This window comes from Sphaeramia orbicularis, chromosome 11 (assembly GCF_902148855.1).
Source record: "Sphaeramia orbicularis chromosome 11, fSphaOr1.1, whole genome shotgun sequence".
NCBI classification, from domain to species: Eukaryota; Metazoa; Chordata; class Actinopteri; order Kurtiformes; family Apogonidae; genus Sphaeramia; species Sphaeramia orbicularis.
The window spans coordinates 22,541,343-22,567,818 of NC_043967.1; the positions used below are offsets into that span (position 1 = coordinate 22,541,343).

Genomic DNA, 26,476 nt, shown 5'->3' on the forward strand with positions numbered 1-26,476 from the left:
GGCCTTATTACTTGTGACACAGATTTCTTCCCAGCTAAGGGGTAAATGGTGCTAAAGACATCCATGCCCAGTTGGTCTATTTTTGTGCCCTCTTATAAATTATGCCAGTGCTGAATAGGCAGTCGAGATTCTATCATGCCTTTAATCATATGATAAAATACAATTTGCATAAAGAAGGGAAGGCAATAAACATGAAGCACACTGATAAGCAATGTAAGGATTTAATACATACTATATTCTGGTATCCATTCAGTCTTCTCCTGTGCTGTTTGATGTTATCTTTCATTTATTTATGTTTCTTTATCATTGAATCATTTAATTTTCTTTTTCATTTGAGCCTCTCACTCACTATGTCATGTCTTATTGGTGCAATTTATTGATTTCTATTTTTTTTTTTTTGTTTCCTGTTTTATGTCCTTTGTTGGCTGACTGGGCCTTGTGTTGCATGCTTGTTGTCATGTCCCAGTTTGAATGTAGCCAGACAGTCAGCAGAACCATGGGCATCCAATTCAACAAAGGTAACGCACTTACCCACAACCACCACCTGTCCTCCCCCGTCATCTCTCCCACCAAAGACAGCCTTGCCTGCCACGTTGTTCACCCACATCCACAGAAAAATTCCATTCCCCAGTCCAAATGAGGGGGACTCTGAGTGGCAGAGAGTGGGCCTCCTCCACCAACACACTGTTCAGAGGCTTCTCAACATGGCATCGATGTTTGTTTTTGTCTGTGTACTCTCCCATCGAGTCCCCTATAAGCTGTGTTGTCTTCACTTAGCTTTGTCATGCTTGTAGCTTGTAGCGAACTTTTGTAGTTTACCCGTGTCTCGTCTTGTTGGGCAGTTGGCCAAGTGTTTTCTGTTGGCCACTGTCACCCCTCGACTGGTTTTACACTGTTTATATGGAGGTTTGTAAGAGCAGCTAAACTGAAAATACTTTCTGACTGATAATTTTAAATTTTTCCCAATAATGCTAGCAGTAATCTTCAAAATTAATGTATTTTAGATGTTTTTATATTTGCCCTGTTAAGCTACTGTTAAAAATGTGGCCACCCCAAGTCCATTTTTACTACCCCTTAAAGACGTTGCTTTATTTGTTACCAGTTTCAAATAATTACAAACACTAAACTTAATTGTCATGGTTGATCTGATTGTGTAAATACAGTCAGGTCCACATGTACTTGGACAATGATAACATTTTTGGTCTTTTTGTCTCTGTACATCACCACAGTGGATCTCAGTGGTGCCAGGCACAACAAACCCCACCCCTCGCACATATTGTAAATTATTTTGACATCAATCCAGCTGATGTCATCATGTTTATGCATGTGGTGATGTCAGTATATCAATTGCCTCTATATATGTGCCAAATTTGAAGTAAATTGAAACAAAATTAATGTTTTTATAGACATTTAAAATTTTGCCCATTATAAGTAAATGGCAGAAGAAAAAAAGATTTTAGAAATTCATAAAAACAATTAGAACTTTGACCTACTTTTCCCAAAATATAATCAGATCTATTTTGAGTTGCTGGCAACTTATAAACCCAATTTGGTATGAATTCAACCAGTAGTTTTACTGCTACAGACATGTGGAATTTCACCCATTATAAGTAAATGGGAAATTAAAAAAAAGAAAAAAAAAAAATTAATAAAAAAAAATTGAAACTTAGACCTACTGTTCCCAAAATGTAATGCCATATATTCTGGGTCACTGGCAATCTATAAACCCAATTTGGTATGAATTCAACCAATAGTTTTGCTGCTACAGATATTTGAAATTTTGCCCAATATAAGTAAATGGGGTAAAAAAAGATTTTAAAAATTCATAAAAAAAAGTTTGAACTTTGACCTACTGTTCACAAAATGTAATCAGATCTATTCTGGGTCACTGGCAATCTGTAAACCCAATTTGGTATGAATTCAACCAATAGTTTTGCTGGTAGAGTGTTAAGAAACAAACAAACGGAACCAAAAACGATACCCCTTGCCTCTCCTTCAGGAGGGTGGGGTGGATATGGTTCCACAAACTGACAGCGCGATTATAGCAATTGGTTATGCCAAAGAAACAGATCTGCTTTAACCTAAAATATCAAACTTTTAAAAGCTCAACTTTGACCAGCAAATGATGAAAACACCTGTTACCTTAGAACAGCAACACACAATGTGAGCAAAACAGCTATACATAGCCCATACTGAACAGATCCACTGTAAACTGTGGCGTGGTTAAAAAGTGTCAGAGTGGGGCATAAATACAAAGGACAGATAACACTGCAGAGGTACAGAAGGGGTAGTAAGTTTTATGAGTTTAAGCCAGAGGCAGAACATATAGAGTCAGCAATGTCCAGTTTATGGGCTAGCTTTAACTCTTTTATGTGTTGTTTGAACACATACAGTATCAAATCAATAATGCAGATAGTGTAGATAGCATATCAAGGCACTGATACCAGATTAGTTATCCTCTTTCACCATTATTTAGACAACATGCAGCCGCAAAGCCTGTAGCACCGCACAGCAGATTCATTGTTACGGCTTTTAGAATCAGATTACTCTACGCCTACATGCCATCCCTTCTTTTATCTCTTCTATAATTTTTCTTAGCACTGTGCGGTTTGTAGTTTTTGTTTTTCCATCACTGTCCTCACTTACACCCATCGTCAGTTCAGGATGCTGCTTAAAAACAGATCGTTTCAGCACAGTTGGAATATGTGTGTGATGTCGCACATGGGATTGTTGTCTTTTGTGTTTGTGTGTGCATGATGTGGGTGATATATTCTCATGAGGGGAATAGAGAGAAGGCGACACAGAGAGAGAAGGGGTAAGGTGTAAGCACAAAGGAACAACTGCCTGTTCACCTGTCCAAGGTGTGGGAACAATACCATTGTTTCAGGGCAGAGTTGTCAGTGACTGTGATTCCCCCTCTTCTCTCTCTCCTCTCTCTCTCTCTCTTTCCCCCCCCTTCTATCTCTGTCTCTCTCTTTCTCGTCACCCCTTCCTGTCTTCTCCCTCCCATTTCATCACCACAGAGGGAAAAGCGATGGAGCATTTCGTCTGCCGGAGGTGAAAAGAACTCATCGAGTGTAAGTAGAGGGGCTTTTTGGCAGAGAGAGAGAGAGAGAGAGGCAAAAAGAGAGGGATGAGATGGGGCTTCAGGGCAAGGAGGGATGGAGGCAGGCAGAGATGGCGAAAGGGAATGGATAGACACGCAGTAGCAGCACAATCGCGTTAGCCTGGTCTCCCAGGGATAAAGTTGGGCTTAACTGCAGCATTACCCACACTCCTGCATTACAAAATGTTCCTTCGCCAGCATTTAGCATGCAAATTGGCTCCCAGATTATGCCTTTTGTATTCATTTTACCAACTGTCAGACTGTGACGCAGGGAGAATGATAATCAGGCAGATATTGCCCCCTAGTGCTCTGGCAATGATCGTCACCCTGCAAGGAGGTGTTGGGGGTGGGAATGGGGTGGTGGGGGTGGGGAAGGGGGGTGGGGGGTGGGTGGGTGTTGGATGATGTGCTCTGCTGCTGATCAATGAGTTGTATATATATGTGTGTGTGTGTATGTGTGTGTATCTCAGATGAAGAGATAGACAGGGTTTGACGGTGTGAATACTAAATGAATTACATGTGACTACTTGGTAAGAGTCAGTGCAGTGAAGGCAGGAAAAAGAGGGAATAAAAATAAAAAGTAAAAAACAGAAAGAGGTGATGTTGAAGTACAGACATTGTATAGTCTGTGTCACAGGTGGAGTGTTGCCGGAGCGCAACACAACAACACTGGATCATGTTTTTTACCCCAAATGAGGATACAGTTGAAATCTATGCTTTTGTTAGTATGTGAAGAGCCAGTTATGACTCGTGATAAAACAAATGGAAGGGCCAAAAGTGTCATATTGACTTCTAATATGTACTGACTGATTCACAGCATCAATTACAATGAGTAAAGTCAAAGACATTCCACTTTAAATGTTGCCATTGTTTGCTAAACACTGATTGTATCGCACAGTTTACTTTCGTCTACAACTACCTTAATCTAGATCGAACTGTTAAAATGCACAAAACACAACTTTATGTCCTCCTGAGACTCAGCAATGCATTTTTGTCCTCTTTAGTGGACGAGAGTTTCTCAGCTTTACTTAAAAAAAAAAAAACACTGCCCATTGCAAAGGATATTCCATGAAAACAAAAAAAAAAGAAAAAACAAATCTATCTGAAAAAAATTGTGGCATTATGCTGTTTCCAATCAAGGAGATTATTTAGTGTAAAAAAGCCAAAACTTGTACCTTCCTGGGTCTCAGGAGGATAACCTTGTAAAACCTTGATTTTGTATTTGTATTTATTTATTTATTTAGTTACTGGACAGTGTGTATTGGCATTAGTTGCAAAGAACAAGATGCATGCACCAGATTTTAGCAGAGAAGCTAATTTCCATCTGTTGTCCTGGACAAACCTGTCCTGGATGTGGCTTACAAAAAAAAAGCAAATTGCAGTTATATGAAAACATCTGTCTTTTGAACACATAATCAGTCAGAATTTTATAACATTCATTATTAAGACATTTTATCAAGTTTTAGCAGAAATGTCATCACACTTTTTAGAAAATTCTCGCATTACTGAGTGCGATATAAAGGCATTTTAGTGTGAGCTGGAACAACAAGAAGCCCCTCTCGTTGGTCCACATTCAGCCCCTTTTGGATCTGGATCAAGCACTCAAAACTTTTACACCCGTGGTTATAGCAAACACACAGCTTTCCTTTTAACTGCTAATCACACTCATTGCCAAGTACGTGTTTGCAATTTAAAGTTGGCTTTACATGATTCTGTGCAATGTCGTAATATTATTCTGAGTTTTTTTTATGTCTCATATCTCTTCTTCAGGCCCGTGTTTGGCAACTGGACTGTAATAATCGACATTTACAGAGCAGTTCAAGGAATAGTCTCTTTTGCAACACTGATTTTACATGCTCTGTGACTGAGATTATGAGCAATGTAGTCTTTTTTTTTAAACCAGTGTAAACGTCTTTAAAGCTGACGGCAATCAGTTTTTGGCAGAGGATCAGCAATGAAAAACTGTTGGAAGTGTTATGGGGGCTGAGTTTACCCCCAGATTAACCCATAAAGATGCAAACATCCCCCACCGACCAAAACCGTCTGCTGATATAAAATATATAATGCCTGTTGATCCACTAATTCTACCAATATATGTACAAAAAAACTGGTGTAAAATGCAGTTTCTTATCTGTTCGTGGTCATCAGATATGACCCATTTGGATGTTCAAAGGCTCCGTAGTTACCATGGAAACATCGTCATCTTCTACAACATTGATTCACCAATAAACTAATGGCGTTTGATAAATAACAGTGGACGGGGACACTTTTTTTTATGTTCAGTTAATTATATATTTTACTGAAAAAGTCATTTTTTCTTTAGTTTTCTGTTTTTGATATAATGGCCAGCGAGTTTAATCTGAGCTTTTATGAACATCTGTATGATCAGTTCATTAAATATTGGAAAATACCTGATTTTCACTGGAAAAACGCAAAACAAGGATGATTATTTTATAATAAATGGTGTTAAATCACATAGGAAATGTTAAATACGTAGAAAAGAAATCATTTGGGAACTGCCGCAAAAGTAGCACAAACAGCCACTGGCGATCAAAAGCATCTACTGATCTAAACTGTTTAATACCTGTTGATCCACTAATCCTATCAGTCCATGTAAATAATTGGTGTAAAATGCAGTTTGTCATCTTTTCATGGTCATCAGATATGAGCCATATGGACGTTCAGAGGCTCTTTAGTTACCGTGGAAACATCATCATCTTCTACAACATTGATTCACCAGTAAAACAGCTTATTTTATGTTCAGTTAATGATATATTTTACTGAAAAAGTCACTTTTTTTTGTAATTTTCTCTGTTTTATATACAATAACTATTGACTTTCATCGCAATTTGTTGAACATCTTCATGATCAGTACAGTAAATATCGGAAAATACCTGATTTTCACTGGAAAAATGCAAAACATGGAGGATTATTTTATCAGAAATGGAGTTAAATCACATAAGAAATGTTAAATACATAGAAAAAAAATCATTTGGGGACTGCCGCAAAAGTAGCACAAACAGCCACTGGCGATCAAAACCATCTACTGATCTAAACTGTTTAATACCTGTTGATCCACTAATCCTATCAGTCCATGTAAATAATTGGTGTAAAATGCAGTTTGTCATTTTTTCATGGTCATCAGATATGACCCATTTGAACGTTCAGAGGCTCCGTAGTTACCGTGGAAACACTGTTATTTTCTACAACACTAATTCCCCAGTAAAACCCATGGAATTGGATCAATGACAGTGGATGGATACACCTGTTTTTATGTTCAGTTAATGATATCTTTGCTTAAAAAGTAACTTTTTCTTCAGTTTTCTCTGTTTCTGATTTAATAGCCTTGAACTTAAATCTGACCTTTTATGAACAGCTACATAATCAGAGAATTAAATATAGGAAGATGATTTTCACTGAAAAACTACAAAATACAGAAGGATAATATGATAATAATTGGTGATAAATCCTTTAAGAAAGGTTCGATCTGGAGTAGAATTCATTTGGGAACTGCGACAAAAGTAGCGCTGGGTCTTTATGGGTTAATATTGTCAACGTCTGGTCAGTTTAGCCAGTAACATGAACTTACCAATTTAGAAACAAGGATAATATGACCTTCAGAATGAGCCACAACCATGCATGTGCTCTGTCACTTTAAAGGGGTCATATTTTGTTAAACCCACTTTTATTAGTCTTTGGTACATTTATTTGTGTATTTGGACCTGAATAGTTCATACAGTTTGAATTTGAACCCTCCAGGTGCTACAAAGCTATCTTTATATTCATTTTGGCAAAAATCGAGTGGATTTCTACAACCTGTTTTAATTCCTGCTTAATTTGTTACAGTTTATAACTAGTTACGTCACGACATGCGCACATATAAGGTCAAGACTTCTGATGAACATTTCAGTTGTTTGTCAGCAGCAGCGGTTGTACGAAAAACTGAAAGTATGTCCAAACTTTGAGCCGATTACCTAAAATGTTCAGTTGTCGTTTGAACAGGACAGAGCAACACAGCCAACAACCTGGAGGGGGTGAAGTGGCTCATGTGCATTTAAAGGGCCAGCGCTCAAAATAGGGTTGAAGATGGACCTGTGGAGTTGAATTAATGAATTCAGACCCAAACATAGCATTTACAGTTTATGTAGACCACAGGGAAATGTTTTAAAATGCATAATTCCGTTTAAAAAAAAGAAAAATATCACTCCTTTACAAGGTTATTATCGTTAACGAAAACTAACGAAATGACGAAAACTAGAATTGAAAAAACATTTTTGTTAACTGAAATAAATAAAAACTATAATTAAAAGAAAAAAACGCTAACTAACTGAAACTGTATTGTGTGCTTACAAAACTAATTAAAACGTATAAAATTATGAATAAAATTCCCTTCGTTTTCATCTTTGTCAACACCGGATTGATACGAAATCAAATTATTTTGCTCTAGCAGTTTTAGCTAGCGGCACCATACGGCACTTCACGGTCCGTCACTTGTTGTTTCCAGTCGTCTTCTGGTCCCCGCTCTACCTGGAAACATGGAGACTAAAGTTAGGAGAAAGCAGCAGAGTCCTGTCTGGGATTTATGTGAATACGACAGAGAAGAAGAGAAAAGATACGACAAAACTAAAATTAATACTAAAACTAAACTAATACGAAACATTTAGAAAAAAATAAAAACTAGCAAACCTGCTCTAAAATGAATTAAAACTAACTGAACTAGAGAAAAAAAAAAGTCAAAACTAAATAAAACTAAGCTATAATGAAAAATCCAAAACTATTATAACCTTGCTCCTTTAACAAGTGGATCTACAGCCTTTGTAGTGACTATCCACACATTTAGCTCCACACAGATATTTGGATAAGAATATTGTAGGTCACAACTTGTCACCATCTTTTCAAAGCACATATCTTTGGACACCTTCAAGATATTCTGTGTGAATATATGTGTTTCTTAATGTTTCTACGTGGCTCTGTTCAGTCTAAAAACCTGTGCTGCAGTTGTGTCCATCATGTCTGTGAGAAATATGATAAGTATTCCGCTTTTTTTTTTCCTGTTTTGCATGTTTTGCACCTCTACCGAGAGTCATGTGGGTGAGTGAAAGCCACGTGTGTGGGATCGGCTCACATCTGTGAAGTCGTTATCGCTGCACAGTTTTTTTCTGCAAGTCCGAATTTGAATAATAGCCCTTATCTGATGCATAATGCTACCTCTAATTACGTTTTTCATTAATCCCATAACATGTATTTTACATGCATGGAGGGCACATCTGCAGACCACATGCAGAGATCACAGACCCCAGGCAAGAGGTTTCAGCTGATGTGGAGAGTCACTGATTGGAAAGAGAGGGGATAAACACTGAATAAATGAACAGTTTTCTTTTGATGGTAGACTTGATGGGAAAGTGCTTATTACTGCAGGTAAGGAGGGATGGCACTGCTTTTTGTGAGGTTAAATGACTTTTTTTAGGAAATGGAACCATTATTTCCTCTCCGCATGTTTTTGTCTGTTGATAATTGGTAGCTTTGAAGAAAAATACAGAACGTCAAATTCAGCTTCCTTAAAAAGTGCATATCTCCAAATTTTGAACAAAACCAGAAAGAGCAATACTAATTTCAATGTTTGGGTTTTTTTGTTCCTTTGTTCGGGTTTTATTCTAACAACTTCTGCTAACATTGCTAATGCTGTAAACCCCCCCCCCCCAAATCAAAACTGTCAAACTGAAAGTCAGGCTCTTTAATTCCAGTTGATTCTGAGAGAAAAAAAAAACAAAAGTGAGTGAATCCAAAATATTTGTAATGATCTGTTATTCCACAAGAAATGGTGTTGATGCACATACGGTTCAATAAACAGCAGATTACTGAATCATAAACACTAAGTCAACATGTTTTCAAATGCAACTATGCAAGTACGAAAACTCACATCTGTAAAATTGGGCATTAAGAACAGGGTATGGTCACAGCTTACATTGTACTTTAGCTTATACACTATACATCATATTTCTATAAAGAGGCTTTTAGACGATAGAGTTATCATTCGTCCTCACTTCTGTTTGGCTAGCCTAGTAGATGATCAAAAAACAGAATAATTGTATAACTATCCATATTACTTTTCCTGCTTTCTGCAGGATTTTTTTTATTTTATTTTTTTTAATTATTATTATTATTAGCAGTAAAAGGTAAGTTTTTGTTAGTTTAGTTTTATTTGGAGCACATCAGATAACACAGAACCATACAACATGTCAAACTACATTTTTCGGTGCTCGAAAGGATTAGGAAGTAGTATAACTTATAAACTCCCACCCCCTTTTTACAAACTAATAATTAAATAAATTCCACTTCCTTTATTTTGTAAACACACTTTTTTATGTATTTTTATAATAACACAAAGCATAAAACCATTCTCATACACTTTTTTTAGTCACCTCACACAGTCAGATTTGCATAATCAACCGCTTTTAATATAAACTATAATATTTATATGCATTTTAAATATTTACTACAAATACATGTATAAATAATTGTGATAATATCTCCTAGTCATGATAGTCTGTATTAATTAAATAATTACAATACTATCTTATGCATTCTTCTATATTATAACAAGATGTTCACTTATTCAGATAATGTTCTATATTTTGTTATTATAGTTGATTTATACATTCTTTTAAATGCACAAATTGAAGAAGACATTTTTAAGTTTTGATCCAGATGTACCCCTCTAATAGAGATGTCTGACGTGGACAATCTAATGATCTTATATTGTGGACCATCCAAATGAAGTAGTTAGGTAGTAGTTAATTAAGAGTGAGTGAGTGAATGAATGCTTCATATCATATAAATACAACACTGGATTATTGAATTGTATGGTATGATTGTTTTAAATGATGTATATTTTATATTGTATTGCACTGTTGTGGAAAAACCCAACTGGGGACTGGAGTTGAGAATTAGCACTAGCTTTAAACTCTATATGCATCACATCAGCTGCAGCTATGTTTGACTGCATTGTCCCTGTCAAAGATATAAATTAAACAAATTAAATAAATAAATAAATAAAATATATCATCCACCTTTCAGAAGAATTGTACAAATTACATCGCTCCCTCAATTTATTTACCCCAGTTGTCATTATGAATAGGCCAAGTACTGAGCTGTTACATTAATCTCACTAAAATGGAAAGTGTATTTAAGATGATTTCAGTGATTTTTAAGAGTTAGTACTGTAAGTAGTGTTTGGTTAACCCGCTTTCACCTGCAGAGGTTTGTCTAATGTGTTAAGTTGCTACTAATGAAGTAAAGTCAAGAAGACTGAAACAAGTCTGGATTATCCTGCGGTGTCTTCACTGCACAAATGAGCAGACAACAAGGATTATGGGAACTGCAGATAAGGAGCTCAGAAAGATTATGTTAAAATTATGTCAGAGCAGGATTCTGCAGTGGAAAAAATCTAAATATTACTAAGCCTGTTTTTGTCATTTCTAGTCAAAATATCTCATCACACTTAAAATAAGACATAATCACCTAAAGAGTAACTTTTCAGTGAGATATAAGAACTTATTTTTAGACAATAGATCTTGAAAATCTTATTTCAAGAAATCTTGCCAAGATGATTTGAACTTGTTCCATTGGCAGATTTTTTTTTGCGTGAAGTAAAAAAAAAAAAATCTTGAATTAAACAAAAAAAAAAAAAATCTTGAATTAAACAAACCAAAAAAATCTTGAATTAAGCAAAATAAAAACTTGAATTAAGCCAAAAAAAAAAGTCTTGAATTAAGCAGAAAATAATGAATTAAGAAAAAAAAAAATCTTTAATTAAGCAAAAAAAAAAAAAAAAACAAAAACAAACCAAAACCTTGAATTAAGCATAAATTTAAAAAAAAAAAAAAAAAAAAATCTGCCAGTGGAAAGAGTGAAAATTATCTTGGTAAGACTTCTTGAAATTCGATTTTCAAGATCTATTGTCTAAAAATAAGTTCTTATATCTCACTGAAAAGTTCCTCTTTAGGTGATTATGTCTTATTTTAAGTGTGATGAGATACTTTGACTAGAAATGAGAAAAATACACTTGGTAAGATTTTGTTTTTTTCCAGTGTAACAAAGCAGGTCCACTCCCTGTTCATGCAGAGGTGGACCTTACAGGCCCTGTAGACCACATTGGACCTGAGATTGTTGACTCACTGGAACTGTTGCTGTCACTGTCTTATAATGTTTGTGGAAATTACTAAAAATAGTCACTTGCCTGATACTAAAGGGTTAAAGTCCATCAGATCACTGGTGTCTATCTAAGGGTTAGAATTACATTGGAACGATCTTTGAACTGATGTAGTTTAGACTGTTTTAGCCTCATGTTAACTATATACACTAGAAACCATTCCCCTTCAAATTAAGTCTATTCTGGCTTTGGAATTTTTGATTTTTGCAGTGTGAAAGGAGTCAATGCTGCAGAAGTTTAATCATGATTTAATTCTGGGTTTCGGTATGTCATTTTATGTGGTGCAGGTTTAACTGTGTGGACGTAAATGTAGATTTGCTTCATGTTTATTTTAGGTCTTTTCTAAATGTTCTAATTTGTTTTCATCAAAAAATACCAACGACGAAAGAAGTCATCACACCGTCTTTTCATTCCAAAAACATCCTTATTTTGTAGATGTTAAACTGGAAGAAAAATCCAAGGCACTCTCTTTAAACATTAATATGCCTTTATTCACATGGCACGGTCATATTTAGAGTCTAGATCACCAGTGTCAAACATGTGGCTTGGGGGCCAAATCCAGCCCGCCAAAGGGTCCAGTCCGGCCCTTGGAATTTGTAAAATGCAAAAATTACGCTAAGATATTAACAAACCTTTTAGTTCAGGTTCCACATTCAGACCAATTCAATCTCAAGTGGGCAGGACCAGTAGAATACTATCATAATAACAGAGAAATAATGACAACTCCAAATTTTGGTCTTTGTAAATTTAAATATTTTCATGTATTTACACTAAAACAAAGTATAATTTCGCAAAAAATATGAATAACCTCTAATGTCTTAAGAGAAGTAAGTACAATTTTAACAATACTCTACCTGATATTAAATGTTTTGTGTGTTTGTAGATCCACTGTGATCTGTAAGTTCTAATGTACATGTGTAAATGATAAACTGAGGCAGAATATTGTTAAAATTACACTTATACTTTCAGTTTGTTCATGTTATTCTAATCTTTTGAAAGGATAGTTTGCAGATGTGAACCTGTTCATAATGTAAATTTACTTTTTTCACTCTAAAACAAAGAAAAGTTTGGAGTTGACATTATTTATATATTATTATGTTATTATTTTACTGGTTCGGCCCACTGCAGAACAAATTTAGCTGAATCTGGCCCCTGAAATAAAATGAGTTTGACACCCCTGGTCTAGATAGTCTAGATATGACTGTGCCATGTTAATAAAGGCATTTTAATGTTTAACCCTTTCATGCATAGTGGTCACTACAGTGGACAGCTGTTCAGAGGGGTTCTCTTATGGATTTTGTTGTTTTAGTTCTATATCAGCCAACACAGTGGATACTTATGTATCGTCCCATACACTGTAATTCACACCATTACTGTAAATTTGCTGTTCTAGATAAATCTGATCTGCACTAACATGTTTGACTGTAAAAAAAAAAAAAAATGCTAATTGTTATTAAACTGTAATTAACAGTTTTGTTTTTTTGCATATTATCTATATGCAGGTATTGTTAAAATGTGAGAAAACATCAAATTAGCAGCATTAAAAATGTTTTTACCTCATAGTATATCAGTAAATACATGTTTCTTTGCTTCTAAAATTAAATGCATGATGTTCAGCTGAGTGGACGTTTTTTGTAATTCCATGAAAAATAGGTTAATTTAAAAAATTCAATCACATTTTTTTTTTTCATGCCTATAGAGGAATAAAAACACTCATGAAAAAAATCTTGACTGAGGTTCTCATAATTCGTGCATGAAAGGGTTAAAGAGAGTGCCTTGGATTTTTCTTCCAGTTTGATATCTACTTTTTGAATCCCTTTTTCCAAAGAGCACCTCGAACAAACTCTTTTTTGGTCCGAGAAGCATTCCTTCCCATGAATTTTTTGAACGTCCTTATTTTGGTTGTAACTAATCGCCGTTCTACCTGAGATGATAAAAACTGCGGTTCTCAGATTGTGACTCTTTCTTTCTTCCAGATTACCCAGCTCTAATGGAAACAACAACCAGATTAGATCCAACTCCATCTGCTCTTGAACAGATTCATATGTCCGAGTCGTTGTTCCTTACCTGGTTCTGTTTCTCGTCTTCATCAGGACAAGTCAACCCCGGAGGACCAGAGCTCCTGGGACAGCTTCAAGACCATGACCCCTGAGCTGACCATCGTGCCTGGGGAGCAGCAGGATCGGATGGAGCTGCACAATAAGAACTGGGACTCCTCCTCCGCCAACACGCCCGAGTCTTCGGAGGGAGACTTCCAGACTGAAGTGTGAAGTGCGAAGACGCGCACACGTACACACTCACTCACTTGAATACACACACGCTCAATGCCGAAATCCAGCTGCACACGGAAATACTGAACTCCTGCAAATCTATAAATAAGTACATGAGTGCAAAACACGTACACACAACCGCTCCCCGTCTCCTGCAACGTGCTCTGTCGGATCCCATATTGTATTTGTTTACTGCTGCAGTGGACAGACATGGAAAGAAGACTGTTCTACTCTATATTTTCGACAAAAGACTATTGAAAAGAAAGAACAGGGGCTTGACACGTCTGTGACCGAGAGAAATTTTTAAACAAACTAAAACTATAAAAACTTTATTTCTGAGAAAAATGTCTTGATTTTATTCTGGAGAAAAAAAAAACAAAATCTCTTTCAATTGTTTGAAGATTTTGGGGGGGGGGAAAATAAGAAAAAGATGAATATTTCTGCACCGTTCCTTTTTATAGCAAGGGGAAAAAAATCTCACTGAGGTTTCTGACACTAGTAGCCCCATAGGCACCACGCTTTCATTTTTTTTTTTTTTTTTTCCCTCTAATGGATGACGAAAGCGCTGAATCTTGCGGTCTTTTTACTTTAAGTTTCTTTTCGTCATTTGAATGGATTGGGGATGGAAGACGTGGAAAGAGCTGCATTGATACGTGCCATCCTCTGCTTTTTTTTTTTCAGGTTCCGGTTCAATAATCCCACATCCATCCATTCCCCTCACATCCTCTGTGTCAACATTGTATTCCCCTTTTTGTGTATTTTCTGTGATTTAGTTAAAAAAAAAATGTCCTCCCTGATGGTTTGAAACTTTTAATGAAAAAAAAAAAAAAATATGACTGATACAAATAACTACCAACTTGAGTTGTGTTCTATGGTCTAACCGTTCAAGAAGAATGATGATTTATGACGGTTTGGTTCGTGCTTGTGCTGCCTTTTCTCTTTTTGTTCCTTTTTGTTTTGTTTTGTTTTTTTTCCTGTGAGATTTAACCCATGTGGAACTTTAAGAAAACGATGTAGGACACATACAGCACATAAGTGTGAGCTTGCTTTCTGAGGTAATGTGTGCCGCATGTTATCTGCTCTCGAGGGGAAAGAAGGGTCGTGATTGTCATGCAGATTCTCGCATCTCCTTCACTGTTTTTTTTTTTTTCCCCCCTTGCTTGGAGATAAAAGCCTTTAAAGATTGCAACATCTGAATCCATTTCAGCCATCACCAATCATAGTAATGCTCAGAAAAGAGAATATCTCAGTCATTTCAACCCAAATGGAATTCCTGCAAGCTCTGTTTAGCGTCGCTCGTTCCTCAAAACTGTACGCTTATAAAGCTTAGAGTGAAATTTCAATCAGCGTAGGGGCCAAATTACCTCTTTCCAGTTACCAAATTATTGTTAGATAACCTGAGGAGATGTGTGTGGAACTAGAAACCATTTTCAACCGTTTCTTTCTTTTCCTAAGGATCTCATTGTGAATTTAAAGAAAACCTTTCCAAACATAGTAACTAAACATGCCTTCCTTTGCTTTCATCTTCCACCTCTTTCCATATCTTTTTTTTTTTTTTTCCCGTTGCTCATTCTGCCCACCCGGCGTCGTGCTACAAGAAGGCATGAAATCTTAATGTTAGCAGTGAAGCCAGATGTATAAATCCTGGTTCACATGGATCCCCGGCTATGTAACAGCGTCCTGTGCTGCATAATCTGCTTGTGAGCACAGCAGCAGCAGAAAAGCAAAGAAATGGAAACACAGTGAGGGGTTCGCAGAGGTTATACCACTACGAGGATGCAAAGAGACAGGCAGACAGACAGGGAGACGGATGAGAAAATGGCAAAAAAAAAAAAAAACAAGTGGTTACGCATCCTGCTTCATATTCTGTCAGTGGTGACATGAGGATGACCGGTTTCCTGTTGCTGCTACATTACCACTTCAGTCCTCCGCACTCTGACAAAGCAGAAAGTGTCAGGGATGCAGGATGAATTCTATAGAGGGCTTGATAACTTTTCTGCCTGCGTTCAAAGCGGCACTCATTAATCTGGGGAAAGAGATGAGACTATTTTTTTTTTTTTTTTTAAATGAATGCAAGAGAAAATGGTAGTCCAGAAAAAAAAAAAAAAAAAAAAAAAGACCAAAAATACTAGCGAGCTAGAGGCAAAGATGCAGATGAAGAAGGGGAGCGCTCAAAACAGTAATTATCAAGGGATGGTGATTTGTCCTGACATTTTCCGATGCAGCCCTCAAACCATCTGTTTAAAGATCCCTAACGTGGTAGTAGTGCAGCGCAGCACAGATGGTGAGACAAGAGTGCAGCCCTTCTAACCTTTCAAGCTAATCAGCTGATAGGCAAACCTACGGCTCGGCTACTCTCAGGAGGGAGCCGGGCAGGTTTGGTCTCGAGTTGCGGCGCTAAGGTCACATTCTCTCGACCTTCTTTGAGGTTCAGGATTTGGACGCACCGTCGCCCGCCGTGCGCGCTAACATCAGCAGCGGTCGGTCAGCTGTACACTTTTATGTCAGCGGTCACCACTCGGCGGCAGAGAGAAACATCAGTCTCAGGCGAACGACGTGACCTTCAGTGATAAAACCCAACATTTTAGAGACGAACCTTAACACAAATGTTCTAGTACTCTTTGTTTCCATGGTAACCTCTACAAGTCATTTACCAAGAGAAAGAACAAACAAAGACCATTCAAGTTTTCATGATTCATTTTAGATTTCAGTTCGTTTTATCCTTGAGATTTCTGGGTTTTGTTCGGAGTATACTGTGTGAACAGCATGGTAATTCAGTTGAGAGGTGGATTGTATTAGTTTCTTCCTCAAGAACGGTAAGTAAGACGCTGCTTGAATGATATAGATCAGGGGTGTCAAACTCATTTTAGTTAAGGGGCCACATTAAGCCGAATTTGATCTGAAGTGGGCCGGACCAGTGAAATAATAACATAATAATATAGAAATAATGTCAACTTCAAATTTCCTCTCTGTTTTAGAGTGAAAAAAGTAAAATTATGCAATGAAAATGTTTATATCTACCAACTATCCTTTAAAACATGAGTGTCAAACTCATTTTAGTTCATAGGCCAAATTCAGCCAAATCTGGTCTGAAATGGACCGGACCAGTGAAATAATAACATAATTATATATAAATAATGTCAACTCCAAACTTTCCTTATATGATGAAAAAGTTTACATCTATAAACTGTTCTTTAAAACAATGTGAATAACATGAACACCCTAAAATTTGTTAAGAAAAATAAGTGCAATTTTAACAATATTCTGCCTCAGTTTATCATTGACGTCATGTTCATTACAACTGACAGATCACAGTGGATCTACAAATACACTAAATATTCAGTAACAGGAAGAATATTATCGAAATTACACTTACGTCTCTTCAGACATTTCAGGTTTTCCATATTTGTTCAGGATATTTATGTTTTCTGTGAAATTATAGTTTGTTTTAGTGTAAATACAGGAAAATTACATGAAAATATTTACATTTACAAAAAGAAAAAATTGGAGTTGTAAGAATTTATAGGTTATTATGTTAATATTTTTCCCGGTCTGTATGTGGAACCTGAACCAAATTTTCTGTGATCATCTTAAGTGTAATTTTTGCATTTCACAAATTCATCCTGCGGGCCAGATTGGACCCTTTGGCGGGCCGCGTTTGGCCCCCGAGCCGCATGTTTGACACCCCTGATATAGATAAAGGGCACTTTCACACCTAACTTGCTTAAACCAGACTTTTGGACTTTTAAATTCTCCCTGAGACGATGACAAAACTGCCAAACCTTGGTTCAAGAAACAAAAGAGAAAAGCACGTATTGTAACTTCTTTTGGCATCGATCCAGCTAATGTCATCATGTCTATGCGTGTGTTGATGTTAGCATAGTCAAATTTCGGCCATTATAAGTAAATGGGAAAAAATAAAGGTTTTAAAAATTCATAAAAAATTTGAACTGTGACCTACTTTTCCCAAAATGTAATCACATCTATTCTGAGTCACTGGCATAAACCCACTATAAACCCAGTCTGGTATGAATTCAACCAGTAGTTTTGCAGCTAAAGTGAAACACAAACCAACAACAATACCCTTTGGGGACGGGGTAAAAATGGATGATCTTGGCTCAAAAAGCGAACCATGGCTCAGATTGTTTCGAGTGTGAAAACACTTGACCTGGATTGTTCAGACACAGAAGAATTCTAGGAGGTTATGTTCAGCTATTGTCAGCTATTAAGAAAGAAAAAAAAAGTATTGCACTGTAAAAGACTGGATGTCGGACTCCACAATGGCATGTTTTTCACTGGCACATGCACCAAAGCTGTTTCTGGCCTCAGGGTTAATTGCATGTTAAGCAGCCCACAGCAGCAGCCAAGAATTTCATATTCAAAACATGGTAAACAGAATAATACCCAACCTGTTTCTGGAGTTATAGTTATCCTGTCAGTTTTACAGACATCTCTTTTTATCATTTGGGAAATTTTTTTTAGCTCACGTAGTGCCATGAGTAGCTACTTGGAGAATTGTTGACGAGGGTCAGTGGTGCCATTTGGTTCTCTGTGAGTTGGAGATGGAGTTTATGGTAGAAATAAGGGCCAACAAAAAAATAAAAGAAAAATCAACTTATATTATCTGTGTGGATAATTTGGCAAAATAAGTTCTCAAACAGTAAAGGTTACCTGCAGAACTGAAGATGAAATGCATACCTCTACAATCTGAACAACATAAAGCAGGTACAGCATGTAAATGTATTTAATGTGTGAAGCCAAATGCAACTGGATGAAACACACAAAGTAACAAAAACCCAGGTCTGGAAGGTCAGGTGTGAAGTAGCCCTAGTATGACTTCAGTGTCACCACATTTTGTTTGGGTTCAATGAGGGTCATCTTGCAAAGCTTACAATCTTTCCTATGATAGCCTGTTTGACAGAGGAGAGGATGCAGGTCAGCTGTTGTTTGTCATCTTTTTCTTTGTGTGTGCTGAAAGCCTGATTAAATGCGCATAATGACCCGTACATCAGAAGCAGGTAGTTCTGCTCCTTCTGTGGTGGATGCCAATCCAAACCTGTGCTCACCTTCACCTTCACCCCTCGGCCTTCGATGCTTAGGTGTTAACCAACTGCTATAACCACCCGACATTCCAGTTGATTTATAACTGAGTCCTCCCTTTTCCTTTTCTCCCTCATTTCTGTTCTTTTTATACATAAGATTGTACAAAGTAGTCCTCTAATGTTTTCATAGTGTCTTTTTATATGAAAATAAATTTTCAAATTCATTTGACTGCCTTGTGCTGTATGTGCCTATGTGCTACTTCAAGGACATCTGTGGCTAAGGACAACCAGCTCTTTCCTGATTTGCAGTGTACTCACAATCCCATGTTTTTATAATATCACTCTGGGTGTTGGGCATGACAAACTCTGTTACCCAAAAGCATTGAAGCTTAACTGTGACCAATCAGAGGCCCCGCTGGTCTGTCTGAAAATGTAAGAGGAACAGTTCTGTGGGTTTGAAGTTATGTTGCATTGGAATAACCAAAGGGGGAAATGTCAATTCAAAGTGATTATTTCATTTAAGACGGATAAACTCTGAGCAATATTTATGCTAATAACAATCCTCTTCCGAAATGGAGCTTTTACAAAAATGGTTTTGTTACGTAACATGGTGAGAACAGCCACAATGGACATAAAGAGTCCAGTCAGTAGTGAAGGAATGAAGGAACAAGAGGGATATGACACACTGCGCATGGCTCACTCACTCGACATTTGCCCTCCAAGGGGCTTGTGGGTAATTAAGTGTGGATGAGTCTGCCCATGGAGCTGCCATAAGTCACCCTGGAGAAAGGCCACCAACTGGAACTTTCTCCGGGGAGTGAGAGGGTAAGAGGAAGCACGAGAGAGAGAGGGGTCAAAAGAGGGAAGGAAATAGAGGCCAGCCCCGAGGATGATATTCATACTGACAGAAGAAAAGCAAGACAGGCTTTCACATTACCTCTGGCACCAGAGTGATTAGACTGCCTCGTGATTTTTTTTTTTTTCTCCCCAGAGGTGTGTGAGTAATTAAGTTGAAGGACTGGTTTGTCAAGAGTGACCTAAGAAAACGTTTGTGACAAGTAGTGAAGGAAGACAGATGTAAAGTTAAAGGAAGAACAGCAATTGTCAACTCAGAGTTCAGTCGTTTCTATCAGAAATCTCAGACCAGTGCTTCCTTCTGCTTGATTTTTACAGTAAAGACAGGGCACGCTATTGCATGTCCCTGACAGCACGGGGAGATTAGCCTGTTCTGATGCTGACAACGGCATGTCTTCAAAGTTTTATATAGCGCCGAGTAACATGAAAGAAAGAAAAGTTCCACTGGGGGTTTTAGACAATGACACGGCGGAAACACGATGCAGTAAACTTGTCGTGCATATTGAAAGTGATCATCGGAAAGGTTCTATGCGTGTTTGGGTAAATCCTGTTATGAGTGGTCACTGTGTTTGGGATCAGTCGGACAAAACGCTTCCTTGTACTCTGACCCCATCTGTTGGGGCCACTAATATAGAAAAATCATACAATCCCAATTCCAAAGAAAGTTGCCATGCTGTGTAAATTCTAAATAAAAACAGAGTACAATTATGGGCAACTCTCAAACCCATATTTTATTCACAATTTAACATTTACACAGAAAAAAAATGTGTAATTTTGCATTTGATGACTGCAGCACACATTTGGTATGTTTTCAGTAAGTTTTCAATGTCAAATCATTGCATTCTTTTTCCACTTTTTTTACACAATTTGCCAACTTTTACAGAAGGTTGCCGTTTTTTTTTTTAGGTTACAAATACACTGATCAGCAATACCATTATGACCACTGACAGGCAATATAAAGACAGAAACCTCTGCTCGGGACCAAAAGCATCTACTGATCTAAAATGTTTAAAATCTGTTGATCCACTAATCCTATCAGTACATGTAAATAATTGGTGTAAAATACAGTTTGTCATCTTTTCATTGTCATCACATATGACCCATTTGGACGTCCAGAGGCTACGTAGTTACCATGGGAACACCTTCATTTTCTGTAAAATTGATTCACCAGTAAAACCCATGGAGTTGGATAAATCACAGTGGATGGAGACACTTGGTTTATGTTCAGTTAATGACAGTATTTTGCTGATGAACTCACATTTTCTTCAGTTTTCTCTGTTTTGATATAATAATGTTTGAATTAGCCCTAAGTTTTCATGAATATATAAATTAAATAGAGGAAATTAAACAGGAAAATACATGATTTGCATTGAAAAAGGCTAAATATAGAGGATAATATTATAATAAATGGAGATAAATCACTTAAGAAAGGTTAAATAGACAGAAAAATTCATTTGCAAACTGCCTTTAAAGTAGCACTGGGTCTTTATGGGTTAATTTTGATGATCTCACTCCAGTGGGATCTATCCGTGGGTGGGATATATTAGGCAGCAAAAGAACATTTGGACCTCAAAGTTGATGTGTTAGAAACAGTAAAATGGGCAAAAGTAGGGATCTGACCAACTTTGAACAGGGCTATTATTACCACCTGTCTAATATTGTGTAGGTCTTAGACTCAAACAGACCTCTGAAGGTGTGCGAATCGAGGAAGGATCCTTAAAGCTGCAGTGGTTGATAGTATTTTAACATAAATTGGGGGGGGGGGGGGGGTCCATCATCACCTTCTAAGCGTATTGCAATTGAAGTGGTCTGAGAAGACTTTTGCATTTATTATTATTAATGTTTTGGTATCTGGACCAAGGCATTAGCAGCAGACCCCTGAAGTCCTGGAAGTAGAAAGATGGACCTCCAATGGATCAGATTTATTTGTCCAACACCTCCCACAAATGCTCAGTTGTCCTGAGATTAAGATGTCCATTTTTGGTCAGTACTAACCAATGTAGACCGGGAACACCCAAAAACACGCTCTGAGCCAGTCATCACCGTTACAATATGGACCTGCTCGAAGTCACTCAGTTCCTTTTGTTGTTCATTTTGCTGGTTTTCAACACATCAGCTTCGAGAGCTAAATGCTCATTTGCTGCCTAATGTATCCAAACCCAGTGAAAGGTACCATTTTAAGGAAATAATCAGTATTTTTACCAATTCTCCTATCATTTGTCTGATTGTTCTGGCTGATCAGTGTATAAACATATGACTGATATTACAGTTGTGGAAAAAATTATTAGACCACCCCTTGTTTTCTTCAGTTTCTTGTTCATTTTAACGCCCGGTACAACCAAAGGTACTTTTGTTTGGACAAATATAATGATAACAAAAATAGCTCATAAGAGTTGAATTTCAGAGCTGATGTCTATCCATTTTCCATGTTTTCTTGATAATAACCAAAATCACTTCAGTTCTTACATCAGTGTCTACGGCATTGTACTGACAAAAACAGTGCTTTTAGGTATTCCATGTTTTCTTCTCTGTCTGTTTTAGTCACATGATACACACAGGAGTTAGTACTTGATTGCATAACCATTGTTTCTGATGACTTTTAATGGCTTAATAATATTTTTTTTCGTGACTGTATGTAGGGATGGGAATCGAGAACCGGTTCTTTTTGAGAACCAGATCCCTGTTGCTCGATTCCTTGGAATCGTTTGCTTGCCTGCTTAACGATTCTGCTTATCGATTCCGCCTCCGTTGCGCATGCGCGATGACATCATGCGTATGCTGCATTGTTTTGGTCAGAACGTAGCCAACATGGCGTTGAGGCAGAAATGGTCTAAAAAGACGACAGCAGGTTCACTGGAACACTTGCAAAGCTTCCATTTCTTCAAAAGGGTGGAATCCCTCCAATATTTGAAAACATTTGTCCACAGCATGTGATTCATTTACAGGAATGTCACGTATTTGAAACACGACTTAGCGACGCTTGTGAATGTAGAGGCAGAATGAACGCTGGACCCGGTTCCGGTTCCGCTGTGGGCAACAAACGTGGTACCCAAATACAAGTTTCCAAAGGCAGGGGAAAGGAAATGAGGTGCACAACAACAGGAGACAGGCCGAGTCGAACTGGTTTGATGTAGTGGACACATGCGGCAATAGAGGAATTAGTAAAACGTCTTTAGTTTCACTTTCACTGTACCCCCCCCAGGCCCAGCGTTATCTGTTATTATTTGCACATACTGTATATGTTATATTTTCTGTGCAGAGATGGAAATATAATGGAAATATAAAAGACAGTTGATACAAACACACCCACTTGTACTCTTTTATTCTTTTATTCCCTCACCCAATGAGAATCGATAAGAGAATTGATAAGGAATCGGATCAGTGAGCAAAATCGATAATGGAATGTCAAAACTACTTCATCATTTTCCTCAGAACAAGATCTGATGTTATCTACCAACTGAAATAGACCTGGTCCAACTGCACTCTATCAACTAACACATTCAGAAGCAACCAGACATGAATGTGTGGGCAATATTACTCTGTGTCACTCATTATTATGTTGGTAAAACATATAAAAGAATTAGTTCACGTAATCAGTTCAATTACTAATGCAAGAGCACTGCCATTCTTATTAATGTCTGAACATGGACACCAAAATAAATGTTAGCTAAAAGTTAGTCAGTGCCGACTTTACTTAAGAAACTCAAACCCAATTACAAATGTTCAATATTTACCACTCTCACTTCTGTGAAATTAATTTCAACTAAATGCATGTTTGCTCTAGAATCACTTCTGCTTTTGCCATTCTTGTTATGAATGCTCATAGAAGGCAACTGAATTTTTTTTTTTTCTTTTGCCAAAATTATTTCAGGAAATGAGCAAAATTACTGATGTGCTAATGCCTTTAACCCTATAATGCCGTACATATTATATTTGATACATGAGTTTTGAAGCCCTCTACACATGATCAGTGTGATATTTTCATTCTTGAAAAACCTGATGTATACAATTAGATACATGCAATACACAGATAATCCACCAGGGGGGAGGAATTCATTCACCTGAGGCATTTCCAGTGACACAACATGATTGTCATTAATGAGGAAGGAGGCAGAACTATCTCAATTTTGAAAAGGAATTACCAATTTGTTAGACATGTTTGTGTTATATTATGTTTTTGTTTGTTCAAAAATAATTATATTTGAGCATTGAGACCCGATGTATCAAATATGATACAAAATTGAAAGTCATACATGGAAATTGATATTAAAAAAAAAAAAAACACTACAAGCACTCGTAGAGTGCAGACCTCCGCCAAGGCAGAGCAGTGCCCCCCCCCCCGCCCCGATCACCACCAAAATTTAATCATTTGTTCCTTGTGCCAGTATCAACATTTCTTGAAATTTTCATCGAAATCCGTCCATAACTTTTTGAGTTATCTTGCACACAAACAGACAAACAGACGCCGACAAAAAAAAATAACCTCCTTGGCGGAGGTAAAAAATTGGGGTTGTTCAGGAGGACCAATAAATGTTCCAGTTTCAAAGAACTGAAATTTTCTGTCAGTGATTTAATGGTTCAGGCTTTACAGGTTTAATCCACACAAATTACTCTGGTAGTAAAAGAGTTAATAAGCACAGCATAGATTGAATGACTAATTTGATATTCATTGGCAGTGGGCTTGTAAAATCGACTACGAGGTTTTTAGTCAATTCAACAATTCATTTCAAAGCAGCGGGTTTAAAAAATAATGTGTTTTGGCTCTGCGGTAAGGGGGGTATTTCAAGTGAGAGCGAGGGGAGTTGGATAGCGCTAAGACTGACAAGCAAAGTCAAAAAAACTAGGAAAACAAATACAGCGGGAAGGAAAAACAAAGAACACCCTTTGGAACACTGGGGGGAAAACTTGGGAAAGTGACAGTGCGAACTACCTTGGGATTATGCAGTAACCTGTGAAAAAAAAAATGACATGTCTCACTTTGACACAGCAGTAAAAGTGAAAGTGCACGGCACATGCAAGGATGCAGTTTAGTCCAGAGACAGGGAACAGGAGAAATCCATTCCTGTAATGGCTGTAGCATGTCTAGCTGTCCCTTTTCGCTCGCTGACAGATGGTTTTGTCCCAGAGGCTCCTGTGCCTTGCTGCTCAAAGAGGACACTGAGGATGGAGCAGACTGACGGATTAAATGCGAGGACGGGCTAGACAAGGCCATAGTGGACAAGAGTGCTGATGAAAGTGTGAATTAAGAACTGAAAGTCATTTTTTTCTTGAGGCTGTAATGCAGAAGGGAAGATCATAACGTAAAACCGATCATGTAAAAGCTTTAAAATAAACTTTAAAAAAAAACCTTTTGGACAATGCCATACACATCACTTGTTTATGTTCAACTAAACAACTTATTCTCATCTGTGCTGTTATGGATCACATCCCTGAATGCTTTGTGATGCCAGTATTACAATATTTGGCCCAGTTCTTTGGAGCTGATGCCACAGCCAGACTGCTCCTTTGAGACTGCCTTTCTTCAATGGTGTTAGATGGCTGTCCATATGAAATGCTCTTGTTGTCCCTCATCCAAATTCTGCCTTTGCTGATCCATTGAGTGTCCTTCTCCCCCGTCGTACAGGATACGGGATAAAACACAAGTGGTCTTTGACACTTTGAGGGTGATTTATTCAGAACTGAGGTAAAGGACCCATTGAAGCTTCTTTTGGCTCCATGAAGCTCTCTCGACAAAGCACTCTTCACATATCATGGCAACCTACATTTAGTCAGAATGAATTGCCTCTCCACATTGCCAAGGGCTTCTCGAAATACTGGCATAAATTAGCGGTAGGCTGAGGCTAATGCAATCCACCACAGTGTCTCTCTCAGATACCTTGAGACCCAAAAAATGGAACGCATGGATGATGTTTAATAGCTATTTGGCCTCTGCTTTATTTTTTTATTTTTTTTAACCTATCGGCAAGGAAATCAAAAAAAGGGTGCAGTAGAAGGCTGTCCAGGCAACTTTAAGCCTCCGAGCTGTTTTTTTTTTTAAAGAATATGGTTGTAGACGATCTGCTGATAGGAACAGAGGAGTCATGATGAGCCCCTCACATTTTTCTGGTTGTAAAAGGGTAATGAGGAAGCCACGCTGGACTCACCGACCTCAACCGTCCAACAGTGACCAGTACTGACGGGTCCAAATGAGGGTGACCACCTCCACACCTCCCACTGAACTGGAGTCATGCATTATAGCTGTTAGGGTGTGTTTGTGTTGGAGGTCAGGGCTTTACTCTCCAGGCATGTATGCCGGGTTTCCACTACGTGGAACCAGCTCAGCTCGGCTCGACTCCATATTCCTGGAGAGTGTTTCCATTACAAGATACTACCGACTTTACAGTTCCTGGATGCGGGTGCGTTACTTCCGTGTCGTCTGCTCAGAGAGTTCCTGATAGTCCCTCGTTGCGTGTTGTCTCGTCTGAATTTTTACGTCAGCCACCAAAGCCACCAATCTCCTCGACCGGCCATGGTGTAGTTTTGGGCTGTTATCATGTGGATTAATGTACTGCTGTATTTACTGTCAACTTCCGCGTCTGTTTTTTGTAAAACGGTGGGTCACAGAGAAAACTGTCTGACCAATCAGTGGTCTGCAGTGTTTACACGTCACGTTTTAGTATCTGGTCCCCAGTCCTGGAACCTCGGCGGAGGTGATACCAAAAAAGTAGTACCGGGTACCAGATTCCAGGTCCTTTTTCGTAAAGGAAACACAAAAAAGGCAGAGCCGAGTCAAGTCGAGTCGATCTGATACCATGTAGTGGAAACGGGGCAGTAGATACTAGAACTTTCTGACAACGACAGAAACCTGTTTTCTGAACCTGAATGTGTTTTCTGTTTTCATAAAGTTTACCAAAAAAAAAAAAAGACATTCTGTGCGTTTCCATGACAACTTTTATTCCTGGTTTAATCTGATTAAAGGTTAGATCCTATTTCAGATGCCCATGTAAACACC

The 26,476-nt window shown here is 37.7% G+C and overlaps 1 protein-coding gene and 1 long non-coding RNA gene across 5 annotated transcripts in view; one reads left to right on the forward strand and one right to left on the reverse strand.

Moving 5' to 3' along the window:
- adgrb2 (adhesion G protein-coupled receptor B2) overlaps positions 1–15,638 on the forward strand; it is a 448,357-nt gene extending 432,719 nt beyond the window's left edge. For all 4 annotated transcript variants that reach the window (XM_030146710.1, XM_030146711.1, XM_030146712.1 and 1 more), the window contains 2 exons: positions 3,024–3,077; positions 13,412–15,638. In XM_030146710.1, coding sequence (XP_030002570.1) covers positions 3,024–3,077; positions 13,412–13,588 — 231 coding nt within the window. In that variant the 3' untranslated portion in view covers positions 13,589–15,638. The remainder of the gene's footprint in view (positions 1–3,023; positions 3,078–13,411) is intronic.
- On the reverse strand, positions 1,958–18,836 carry LOC115427958 (uncharacterized). The gene is made up of 3 exons (XR_003936563.1): positions 17,672–18,836; positions 2,553–2,554; positions 1,958–1,990 (listed from the first exon to the last, which is right to left on the reverse strand). It is a non-coding gene; the product is annotated as an uncharacterized LOC115427958 (long non-coding RNA).
- Positions 18,837–26,476: the final 7,640 nt, after the last annotated feature.